The 12378-nt window shown below is 52.8% G+C and overlaps 1 protein-coding gene across 5 annotated transcripts in view; it reads right to left on the reverse strand.

Annotated features, from left to right (window-relative positions):
• Nucleotides 1–12378, reverse strand: part of DDC (dopa decarboxylase) — a 78095-nt gene that overhangs the window by 25678 nt on the left and 40039 nt on the right. For 3 of the 5 annotated variants that reach the window (XM_059397191.1, XM_059397190.1, XM_059397189.1), the window contains 4 exons: nucleotides 9669–9735; nucleotides 4949–5043; nucleotides 1024–1389; nucleotides 519–586 (listed from right to left, as the gene is read on the reverse strand). In XM_059397191.1, coding sequence (XP_059253174.1) covers nucleotides 519–586; nucleotides 1024–1389; nucleotides 4949–5043; nucleotides 9669–9735 — 596 coding nt within the window. The remainder of the gene's footprint in view (nucleotides 1–518; nucleotides 587–1023; nucleotides 1390–4948; nucleotides 5044–9668; nucleotides 9736–12378) is intronic. The other 2 variants (XM_059397193.1, XM_059397192.1) reach the window with 1 other exon arrangement.

Raw genomic sequence — 12378 nt, forward strand, 5'->3', positions numbered from 1 at the left:
CACGATGGAAATATCATCCACTGAAGTTTCTGAATTCTTTTTCTTGCTCTATATACAACCAGCATGGTTACAGATCTGCTACTAACAATTTTCAGGAACTTCATGGGAAACAGGAATACTCTTAATCTGCCTGGGCAAAGGCTATTAAGCCCCGAGGCTTAGAGTCGTTCAGCATCTAAGAATGAAAACACAGAAGCCACCGACTTAGAAATATGCCCTGCGATTTCCTTGCGTTCTTTTTGTTAACGCTAGCTAGAACCAGCTACCGAGCTTCCTTGAGGGGCCTTTGTTACATGGCTGCCGTGTTGCAATCCTGTGATCTGGTCAACAGCTTCCCAGCAGGGCAAGATTTAGCAAGAATCACGGCCATGGATCCGAAGGGAGGCAAGCAGGCGCAAGGGAGGTACGCCTTCCTCCAGTGATGTCATCCCCGCTCCCGGGCTCCGCCCCCAGAAAGCCGCTCTTGTCAAGCGCAAGGGGCACAAGGTCATGGGCATCTAGCCAACGGGGAGACTCACCACATTGCAGAGCAGTCGAAATTCACCAACAGCCATTTGTGAGGATTGAAGTTAAACGAATCTGCCAACTGCCAAGGAATAGTAATGACAAGAAGACGTTTTGGTTATGAATGTCTAGTTACAAAACAAGACTCCACACCCAGTGATTGACCATTTTGTTTCACGAGTGTAAGGCCATGCGGAGGGGAAGTCACTGAGGCCATGGGGCTTGCGGACGCAAGGGCAGCTGGGAAGGTCTGGGCTCCAGAACTGGCCTGGGTGGTCACCTGGCCTCTCTGCACCGCTCTGTACTCATTTTTAAGAGGAAAAACACATCACAGCTCATGAATGCACGGAGCTGAAAACAGAACTGATTCTGGGCTGAAGCACAAAGCAAGGAGGGTTTGATCTCAGCTCAACAGCTTACTCCGTGTGGGCCAGAATGGGAATGGCTGCTTTATGGAGAAATCGTGGTATCATCACAGCCACAAACCCCTCGGCCCAGGTCCTGACAAGGAATACATACTCTGGTTCGAAGGCTGTGCCGGGACTGTTGCTGATGTGTGGTTATTAAGATTTGTAGGTGGTAAGCCAGTCGGGTGGTGGTCCCAGGGACCACAGTGATGGCTCCTGACTCCCAGCAACTCGTGGTGAAGGGGGGATCATCTGCCAGAGAGCAGTCGTCAGGATGCAATGTGAAAACGAGCATGGGGTAGCGGTAACCAGGCTCGCTGCTTTGGGGAGGAGTGGGGCCTGCTGAGTTGGGCTGGAGGAGCCTACAGAGGGTCACCCCACAGATGTTGAGCACGAAGGCCATCTGGGCCACTGGCCGTCCTTGGGATGCAACACCAGGCACCCAGGAGATGTCCAGAAAGTTCATCTGAAGAGGAAACTGAAGAATTTCATTCTTTTTACGATGAAAAGAGCACAGGCTGAGTCCCAGATTCTGGCCTTAGTGTCCCCACTGTCTGGCTAAGGGCCCTCAGTGGGATGAGTCTATGAGAATTTATAAATGAGGGACTGGAATGCGCTAATCTTGAACCTTCCCGTTATCACTCCCTTTTATTTCTGTGTTAATCCTGACTTGGTATAGGGCTATCACGTTTGAAGCAAGAGGTTGTATTTTGAGGACCTTGGATAATTCAAAACAGGCAGAGCCCCAACACCCAACCCAAGGGCGACCCCAAGAGAAAACAAGGAGGGCTGCTGTTCCCCCCATGAGGAGATACCCGTTCCCAGCAGCAATAGTGACACAGCTCATGGGGCTGGGGGTGCTCTGAAGCCACATGAGTCCCTACTCATTTTTAATTGGGAAAATTCCCAGTTCTACCTTGCCTCGTGAAATGAGAGGTCATCCATATTTCAGGTCGTACACTCTCAAGTTTGCAGAGTCTGAGTCATATAACATGTATCTACCTTTCAAACTACTAGACTCTTTGGAATAATCCTAATTTGAGTCCATAGGTACCATGTAGGAAATTGATCTGGCCTACAAAATACTTTCTGCCTGCCCCTTCCTCGAAACTCATGAACTGGCAAAGTTCTCAGAACACACGTTTCATCCTAAGCCAAGGGAGGGTGAAAATGTCATACCTAAAACTGGGATCTCCCCAATTTTTATTTAATTGGCTGGTTCTTTTACTAATGCTAATGCTGTCATCAACACATCTTCCCACATACCTAAATATTTCCTTCTTTATTTTTAAAGATAATATCCAAGTTCATTGCACGCCTATCAGTAATGGAAGATAATTCCTGGAAGACAATGTGTAGCAACTGCCAACAACAGGCATTGGCTCATTGATTTTCGGGGCTGCCCTATTTCCAAGCAGAAAATCAGATTTCAACAACAGAGACCATCTGAGGAGGGCACTGGGGCATTTTCACGGCGCTATCCTAAATCGTGCTATCTCGCATTCTTCAAAATGCATGCCCAGCTTTATCCTTGGGATGCTGAGCTGGGGCGGAGGCCAGCTGGAGGCCCACGGGTGCAGCCCAGGATGGGAGCCCCCGCCACCAGGGAGACATCTGCTCGGCTGACCGCGACCTCACGCGTCAACCCGTTCTCGGGGAGCAGATTCATTTCCTTCCATGTTTCAATAAAAGCGACTTTGAGAAGGAGACGGGAAATGACAATGCGTTTCATTTGTCGATAAACGGAGACAAAATGTGAAAGAAGAGCTTTGTTTGCCGAGAATTTTATTAGCTCCCTGGGACGGGGCAGGGGGGGCTGGTCTGTTTAATCCTCCTTCATTACCCAAGCGCTGTGTGCTCATCCTGCTGGCAGAGAGTGGAGTTCTTATCTTCGGGCTAGGGACACGGCAGGAAATTGCAGCTGCCTTATCTTCCCCACTGAGCAGCGAGGCCCTCGCCCCACAAGGAACAATGCGGGAGACACGGAAATGACTCAGCGCCGGGCATGAAAATCCCGTCTGCTGCTGATACCATCATGCTCCAGTGCCCGGCGCTGCGGTGGGCATGACGGTTCGTCACCCCACCCCTCGTGAAAGCTGATCCCAGGTCCTGGGATCACAGGAAGGAGGAGAGCAGTGGTGGGAAAAGATTGCACAATCCTTAACCTGATGCTTGGACAGACCAGATGCTGGGGGCAGGCTCACAGATCCCTGCTGAAGGTTTTGCCCTCCATCCCTGAGGTGCTGGGACAAACCTTCCCAGTCAGGAGCGTCACTTCTGTAATAGGACTTATTCAGATGGTATAGAGATTAACTTTTCATAACACCCACAAACCCAGCTCCCGGCAATGAGCTGCAGGGCGCAGGGTGTCAGTGAGTGAGTGAGTGAGTGAGTGAGAGATGAGTGAGAAGCTCAGCTGAACTTCTCACACGCCACCACAGCCCACTGCCTCCTGCTGACTGGTGCCTTTGGAAGCCGCACTTAGCAGCCTCTCCCCAGCCTTGAGCTGAGGTCTGGAGCATGTTTGGGGATCCATAAGTAATCAGCGAGTGAGGGAGGATTCAGACATCCAGGGACACGGACAGAATGCTGTTTCATTCATCAGCAACTGGGGAGGGTGGGTGTTCTTTCCCGAGATGCGAATATTCGTGCTCTGTACACTACACTCACTTGTCTGGTGTTGAGACATGATGAGGATCCAAATGAGCAATTAGAAAATTAATTGGCAGCAAGACAGGAGAGTGAAGAGAGGTTCTCAGGGACAGGCTCGGCAGCCGTGGTGAAAGATAATAAAAGGATCCAACTCAGGCAGGGGGACTCACTGTGGGCCTGACGTTGTTTTTAAGCACTTTAAGCATGATTAACTCTGGGTACTTACAGCAACCCCTCCAAGGAAAGATCATTACTAAATCCACTTTCCAAAATGTACAGATGCCACTAACCTACCCACAGGGACACAGCTAGTCCCCGGGTAAAGCTGGCGTCCAAACAGTCGCTTCATGCCAAGGATCGCGCCCTTAGTCCCTGCATGGGGTGTGGCCGGGGTCTCATGAAACCCTTGCCTATGAGCATAAAGCCAGAACCGAGGCTCCTCTCACTGTCTTCTTGCCTTGGTCTCCCTGCAAATCTGTCTCTCTGGACCCTTTATTGTGTCTGCAGTGGAGTTCCTGGCTGGAGGAACATCCTGCTTGAGCCTGAACTGGCACGTCAGGGCCCCCCCATAATGTCATCTCTCTGCATCTACCCTGGCAGCCCCATGGAGAAGCAGAGTATTGGGTCAATAGTTTCGATGACTATTTCTCAAAAGCAGCAGGTGTTTCCGTGGGCATCACAGGCCACGGTTTCCAAATTCTGAAAGCGGTGTGGGGCGTTTAAATGCATCTCTGGCTGCTCATTCAATATCTGTTAAACTAATAAACCATGCTCAGGGGCCTGGTCAGACCACACTGTCATCCTGAACGAGATCGAAGAAAATTGCAGGTTGCTTTTATCCCTGACCTCTTGAGCTGAAAGGCATTAAGATTTTATTTTCTTCCTAAATATTTCCCCACAGTTGCAGAAGCTAAAATGTATCCTACTGTGAGATGCCTGCCCAGAATTTGTGCAGAGGGAGAAAGAGTGCCCAATGTCAGGTATAATTTCCAGAAGGTCAGTCGTATGACTCGGCAGATTCTCAACCCCCCTTATAAGGAAATCTGATTTCTGATCATCACAGAATGTGATTGGAAGTAAGTTGCTAAAACGAATGGTGTGTCACAACCTTGTAAGGAGAAGTCACTGATAACATGACACTTTCAAAGAGGGACCCTAGTAAAGAGAGGGGTGCCTGGGTGACTCAGGGGGTTATGCGTCTGAATCTTGGTTTTTGGCTTGGATCGTGATCCCAGGGCAGTGAGATCCAGCCCCACATTCAGCACAGAGTCTGCTTGTGGATTCTCTCTCCCTCTGCCTCTGCCCTTCCCCACTACAATAAATAAATAAATACATCTTAAAAATAATTTTTAAATGATCTTATTAAAGATAAAGAGCACACCTACCTCTACTCCATTCAGAAGATGCCGGAACTCAGGGCAGATGAAGGAGCTGCCCGCGTAGGCAGCATCGATGTGCAGCCACATGTTCTCCTCATTACCTGAAAGCCAGAGGTGACTGGTGAGCTCCCCAGGGGATGCCCTGCCCATGGGGGCCTGAGGACCACCCCAGCCCAGCCAGGGCTCTTACTGTATACAGTCCATCAATGCATTTGCTGGCCCGGTTCTAGGCCCTAATAGGCTCCCCGGGGTCTAAGACAAGGAAGCTGAGGACAGAGGTCCCCAGATGGCGCTAGCAGAGAGCAGGTGCTCAGGGATGGCGTAGAAGATGAGGAAACTGGGATCAGCTTCCCTGCTTGACGTGAAGGTCGATGCTCATGTGGGAAGGGGCCAGGGTGGGCGATCCCTCGGGGCCCCTCACACAAACTCACTCCAGTTACACCCCTTTCTCGGCCTTCTCCCATCTCACCCACCTGGAATTTCCTCCCAATCTTCCTGGCTAACCCATCCCACAAGCTCCTTGGGGAATGGCGGGGTGCACAGCCCCAGCGACCTCTATCCGCACCCCGCACACTGTGTCCATCTCGACACGAAGCATATTTCTTGGTTCTCTGCTACCTGCAATCATCCCAGGCTCCTTCGTGAACATGATTTGTGTTTTCCAGCCTTGCCAGAATCCTCTAGCAGGAAGGGACCATGTCTTCCTCGCAGGCAAGAGGGTCTGATTAAATGAGCTCCCTCGACTGAGACTCTCTGGGTTCGACCCCTGCCTCCAGCCATCCTGCAGCTGTACGGCCGTATGCCCCTTCAAGCTCATTCTCCCTCGCAGGCAAGCGGACACAAACATAGCACCTGGGACCTCGGGGAGAGACCAGATGACACCTGTAGCCTCCTATCATGACGCCAGCCCCGAGGCTGGTGACACATACACGCGAGCGCTGTGCTGGGTCCCTTCTGTGTGCTGGGCACTTAAAGCCCATCATGAAATCCATAACTGTGGAATGTTGGGGGCCTTCTGATGGGGAGCAGGTGTCCTGTCCTGCCCGAACAGGGCCAGGGAAGCGCCTGGAGGGTTCACTCAGCCCTCAGAATGTGCATGTGTGACGGCGGACGGATGCAAGGTTCACCATTCCATGGGTGACGCTCGCTAACCCTGCACAATGCCGTGAGGAGTGGAGAGTCGTTCTGAGCCCTGCTGATGAAAGCTCTAAGAGGCGTTTTGAAGCTTGGATTCTCTTTGAGCTTCTGATGGGAGAGATCCAGACCAGATGCCTTTTCCGCACACTCGATATGGCCTCGGAAGGTCACAATGTGGTTGATGTGTGAGCACCCCGAAGCCTGTTTTGTGGGCAGAGGCGTGTAGGGTGTGTGTGGGCATCTCAGGGTGGAGGCGGCCAAGGGCCAGGCAGAGCACGGAGCCTCCTGACGATGTGCGATTTCTGCTTAGAGACGGCAGCTCACCCACACTGGCCACAGCCCGTGTTCCTCCTGCTGGAGGGCTCTCCTGCTCAGGGCCGAGGGTTCTGTGCATCACAGAAACCTCAGGGGCTCTCCAAGGACAGGCAGCAGCAGCAGATCCAGGCTGTGCTCTCCATGGGGCCATGGGGCCGCCCTCGGACCGCCGGTCAGGGCACTTCCTTTTCTGTTCAAGGCACATGCGTGGAGTTTGACACTCTGATGTCTCTGTCCGCTTTAGAACTGTCGAGGGCAGGGGTGAGGCAGTGCAGGACCCTGGGGCCTGAACAGGCAGACGAGTCAGGAAGGACATGGGCCATGAAGGCAGGAGGAAGGGAAACGGGTTCCAGAAGCAGCAAACGGGGCTCTCTTTTCCTCCCTCAGCCATCATCCTTGTGAGAGGAATGCTTGCTAAGAGCAAAAACCACAACCCACCCCGGAACGTGTGGGAAACCCGGAGAGGGGCAACGGGAAGGAAAGACAGGGATGGGGTTGCTCAGGAGGGAAGGGAATGAGATGCACCAGGGGAAGGTGAGCTGTGGGTTCATAACTTCACTCCAGAAGAGCTCTGACCTTTGCCCTTGGCTCCAGGGAGGTGACCTCAAGCCCTTGGAGTGCTCTGCCTCATAGGAATCCTTTTCTGTCTGGATCTTTGGCCCCCAGAAGGTACATTAACAGGATATATGATGGTAGTTTTGGGCCATATTCGCTTGGACTTCTGCAGGAGGTAGGGATGGAAGGTATTAGCTGCACCTCCCCTGAGGAGCTGGAGACTACAGGTCAGCCAGGTGAGGAGCATGTGACAACTCCAGTTGAACTCTGGGCTACAGGCTTGGTGAGCTTCTGTAGCAGGGGACAGGAGGCTCCCACTCTCTGTGTGTTGTCACCATAATTGGGAGGGGACCTAGCTGTGCACAACCTCAAGGGAGAAGATGAGAGTTTGGTGCCTTCCTGCATTCTGCCCCATGACTCTGCTCCCTACAATACACCACACCTAGGTGATTTCAAGGAGCTCTGTAAGTCTTTCTGGCAGATTATTGAACCTGAGGGTGGTTTGGGAAGGTGTTGGAAGTAAGGGCAGTCTTTGAGGGACTGGGGTCCCTCTATTCTTCCTGCGTCGTGAGGGACAACCCCCCACCACCCCAGTGCCCCTGGGTGGGGCTTTGGCTGCCCTGTGCACCCTGCTCCCCTTCTGCAATCCCCGGGACCCCGTTCTCCACTCCCCACTGTCGCGCCTCCCTCCTGTTGCCTTCAGCTACCTGCTTTCTGCATTTCATCCTCTCCCCAAGAAAACCGGCTGGAAGCCTCCACTGATTCAGCCAAGTGGACCAAGTGAGACCAAGTCTCTCTCTGGCAAGTCATTTTTAAAAGATCCAAGAAAAAAAGTGTCTTTCCTGAAGCAGCAGTCTGGAGAAAACGGTCTTCTGGCATATACCGTCTTTGTCAAATCATGGTGGATGAAAAACTGACCGTATCGTTTTAACAGTTTATTCCAACCATAACGGAGAACAGAGTCCTCTCGGAATCCCAGAGCAGCCCTGTGTGAATGTTGTGTATTTGGTGACCATCATGGAGCTCACTATTCCCACGGCTCCGGGATCTGGGGAGCAGAGGGAGCTCCAGGACGCGGGACAGCCTGGGCTGGATCACCCACTCCCTGGAGCTCTGTGAACACAGACTGCCTCCCCAGGCCCATCCGCTGGCTGGACAACCTGGGCTCTGCCCTGCCAATGAGCTCCGCCCTGTAAATCTGAGAGCCCGGGACGTGACATCAGCTAGTCCCCGTCAAGGACTTCCAGTTCCCAGCCTGACATCGGAGTCAAAGGGGCGCCCAGCGGCTTGGCTGGGCACACCAGTGTTTGCGGTGGGCAAACCGCCGGCCTGAGCTGCCTGCTGTGTCCCTCATCCCAGCCTCGGGCTCTGTATCACTGCCCTCAGCCAGCTCCTCTCACCGCCATCAGTCGCCGGCCACACGTGCTGCAGGGAAACCGGTGTGAATAGGCACATCCACGCCCACAGCCCCTGGGCACGGCCGGTCCCTGGCACGCCTGCCTCCACCCTGGAACTCCACGATTTCTGTGCCTGAACTCACCTTCTTAAGAGCCCTGCGAGGAAAGGACTGAAATCCAACTATTTTGCCTTAAGGTAGGGACGCGAAGCTTAGAACAGGAGGGCCTGCAGCTTGAAGGGGCCGGGCTGGACCCCTGCGGGGTGTGCTGTGACCAAGCTTAGCCCCACCCTGCTGCCCGAGCATGGGCACAGGTGGATCCCCATTAGGAGAGATGGGGGTGACGCACACGGGGCTGGGGGGCGCCGCTGCCCATGGGTGGTGTGCTGTCTAGCACAAGCCACAGGGGTGCAGTCTGGGGCCTGAACAACCTCCATGGGACCCCAGAGCACCCTGATGACCAGCCCTGTGGTCCTGGGGCAGCGGGTGCCCTATGCCCCAAGGACAGGGGCAGGGGGTCATGAAGCCATGTCCCTGCCCAAGAGAAGGTCTCTGTCATAGAAACCCTTCCCGGACCCAGTGGGTGTCAGAGCTGTGGGCTGAGGTGGCAACTTCAGAAGCACAGTCCTTACTCACGTTCCCCTTGGGGATTCTCTGACTTTGCATCCCCCCAGAAGGCTACCCTACCCGTGTGCCGTGAGGGAGGGAGGGGAGTGTGGCCCCAAAAGGTCCAGCAAGCTGGTCCTTCTCCAGAGAAATCCAAGGTTTGGGTTTGGATCTGCTTAATCACGTAGGGTAATTTGCTTAACTGCATTCAGTCATTCCAGAAAGGCTGACAAAGACACACCAGGCTCCGTTCAAAGATGGGTAACCATCAAGTCCTACAGAAACACAAGCCCCATGGGGCTTCCCCAAGCTGACTTTGTTCTCTCGGGGCGGGTAGGGGGGACGACAGAGCCCTGGAGGACTGTGGCCACGCTGCACGGCACGCAAGAGCTGCTTCTTACCGATAGCGTGTTGGCTCGGGCAAGCTCAGCGGTGGTGCAATTAGGCCGCATTTCTGGGTTTGTGGATTTCAAGCTAATGAGACTTATGCCATTGCAAATAGAGGACGCATCTAGCAAAGCAGTGGAATGTGAAGTTACTATTATATGAACATCCCATTACATTATGCTTTATCCTATCTAAGTCTATTATGATATTATATATGACCCTGAATCCTGTTGTTAGTAGTGTGAAGAAGGAGAGCCCAAGGAAGAAGGTCCACTAAAGTCTTCATATATCAAGAACATTTTCCAGAAGAACATCCGATCAGATACTTACAGATAGGACCCACTTCTAGGAGATTGTCAAATGAGCAGCAGGACGTGGTCCCCAACGTAGCCACCAGCTAGGGAGTAAAAAGCAGACCCCTGTTAGGCCACCATGTTTTGGTCACTGTTGTAACGTAAGCAAGCATTACAGCTGCCCCCGGACGGGCCCAGAGCCTTGGAGCTGGTGCTTGATCAGCATCCACTGGCCGGAGACCTGAACCTGGCCATCTCTGCATGGCAGCTTTACGACAGGTCGGGAGAACCATCTGCCCACAGGGCACCAGGCTGTGAGGTTGGAAATAGCCCATGCGCAAGACTGACTCCCCATGTGCCGACGGGGCAGGGAGGATGCCCTTGACCCCTGGATGGCGTCTCCCAGCTGGGATTTACCATATCCTTGCTTCTGTGCAAAGGAGGTGTGGAGCTCTCCTTTGTGTGTGCATCCATAGTTCACAGCAGAATCTCCCGCCCCCCGCCAGGACATGTCACTCCTGGAAAGCCTTGGGGGCAGCTCGAGCCCCCAGGACTTTGACCAGGAGTCCTGCTCCCCAGCTCTCATCTACTGCCCTTCCCTGCCCTCAGCACAGCTCCCAAGGGAACTTCAGTCCTCCGGAGATGGAGATCTGCTCCAAGTAGACTCATGAGAAAGTCCTAGGGACATGGGAAACAGTGTTTAAAAGGCACGTTTCCAGACAGCGTTGAGCACACTTGGTCACACAACCAGGCCCGCTGGTGCTCGAAGCGCAGTGATAACACAGGCACCCACACATGAGGCTGCCCCCTCCCTGGACCCACGAAGCTGCTGAAACCAAGCTGCACGTCGTGTCGCTAGGAATGTGCACTTGGCCCCACTTGGAATGGGTGCTGAGACCCATTTGCTGAATTCAGACTCTCTCCAGGTGACCCGAAAGCGTGTTATGTTTATAAACTGAGGAGCCCAACTGAGTTATGACGCCACTGCCCTTGGGTGATGACATTTCTCCCTCAACGTGACAAGAGCGTGACAAGAACTTTCCTCCTCTACAAGGACCCCAGCAGTGCTCAGAGCCCTGAGAATAAAGATGAAGAGGAAGAGGTCAGGGACCCATGCCGTCTAGTAAACTCGAGAGCCTGGAGGGAGGACCACCTGCGTTTTCCCTGAGACCCCAGGGTGCCTCTCAGACAAAGTCAGAGCTCTCGCCAGGGCGACATCGTGCCTGCCCTGTGGAGGGCTCAGCTGACAAGCCTGGCTCTCTGCTCACACGGTCACCCGGGCCGGAAAGCAGCTGCCTAGGGACCAGAGCTGTCCCCTGCCCAGTGTCAGGGAGTCATTCTAAAGCAGATCCTGGCCAGACTCTGGCAGGAACCCCTGCAGCAATGGGGTGTGACCAGGGAAGTTGGGTCCCCAGGGAACAGAAGCAGAGTGCTTGAAATTACTTTTTTAGGGTTTTTTTTTACTATTTTTTTTTATTTTGCCATTATTTTTACCATTTTTAATTTTTTTACATTTTTATTTAGTTAGTTAGTTGTGTGTTTTTTGTTTTTTTCCGGTTATTCAGGTACAGCAAAGTCACCAGATTGGGTACTTGCTGCCATTACAAAGACAGCTTGTTTAATGGCCCCTGGGAGAGGAGGGGACCTGCTGTGCCACATGGGGGCCACATGAGGAAGCATCAGGATGAGTCAGGAGGTGGAGGGAGAGGGGGCAGCCAGGCCCAGAGGCTTTCTTGGGGCTTCCAGGGGAAGCAGCAGGTGAGGCAGGGCGAGCAGGATGAAGGTTCGCTGGTTGGAGTAATTGCAATGGGCTTTGGGATGCACGGGGACTGTCCCTAGTGCTCCTGGCTCTGGGGTGAGGAAGGCAGGAGCCATTTGCTTGGAGTGTAGGAGCCCCATGGTGGAGGAGGTTTGGGGTGTGGACACTGGATTGGCTGGTTTGGGGAAAGACGGTCCTTTATCATCTCTAGGAATCGTCTGGTCCTGGGAGGAGCGGTCCCTCCAGGGTCAGTGAGGCCGCCAAGATGTCACCCATATAGAAAACAGAGATTCAGGAAACAGAAATGGTGATGAATACACGCACACTGCCGTCACACAGCGCTTAAACCCCTGGGCTGCAGCCTGTCACGCCAGCAGCTAGCTGCGCTCCCGTTTTCCCACGTACAGCACAAATGCCCAGCCTGCAAGGTCCCACCGGGTCCAGATGCTCCAGACCTCGGCGTCCCCGACGCTCTCCGCCCCGGCTGTGCACGCCCCGCTGTGCACGCCTCCCCATCGTCAGCCTCAGCAACCTCCACGTTGCTTCACTCCGACAAGATGACTCACTTAGTAGGACTCCAAGAGAGTATGCGATTTCTCTCTGGTATTTGCAATTTCTTCCTGATGCTTTGCCTATTTCATTAGAAGAATAGCATAAAAAGGATATAAATAAAAAAACCTACAGAATAACTCAACCATCTTAATATTGGATTTTAATTTATTATGTCCATTTTAAGAACTTCTTGGGAATGACCTTTTATTCAGCAATTTCTTCAAATCCCTCTGATTTTCCTCCAGTTCTCATAGAAATAAAGGCAATAACTTATGTTTTAAAGACGACACGTATATTAAATATCCCTTGTTAAAATTATGTGTGCACGGGAGAGTGTCTACAATGATGTTTGCCAAATATTAAAAGGCTTGTCTCTTAGGATGAGCTTTTTGGATCTCATAACATAAAAATACACTCTCAATGTTTGCCTACCGAA

The sequence above is a fragment of the Mustela nigripes genome, chromosome 4 (assembly GCF_022355385.1).
Source record: "Mustela nigripes isolate SB6536 chromosome 4, MUSNIG.SB6536, whole genome shotgun sequence".
Classification (NCBI taxonomy): Eukaryota; Metazoa; Chordata; class Mammalia; order Carnivora; family Mustelidae; genus Mustela; species Mustela nigripes.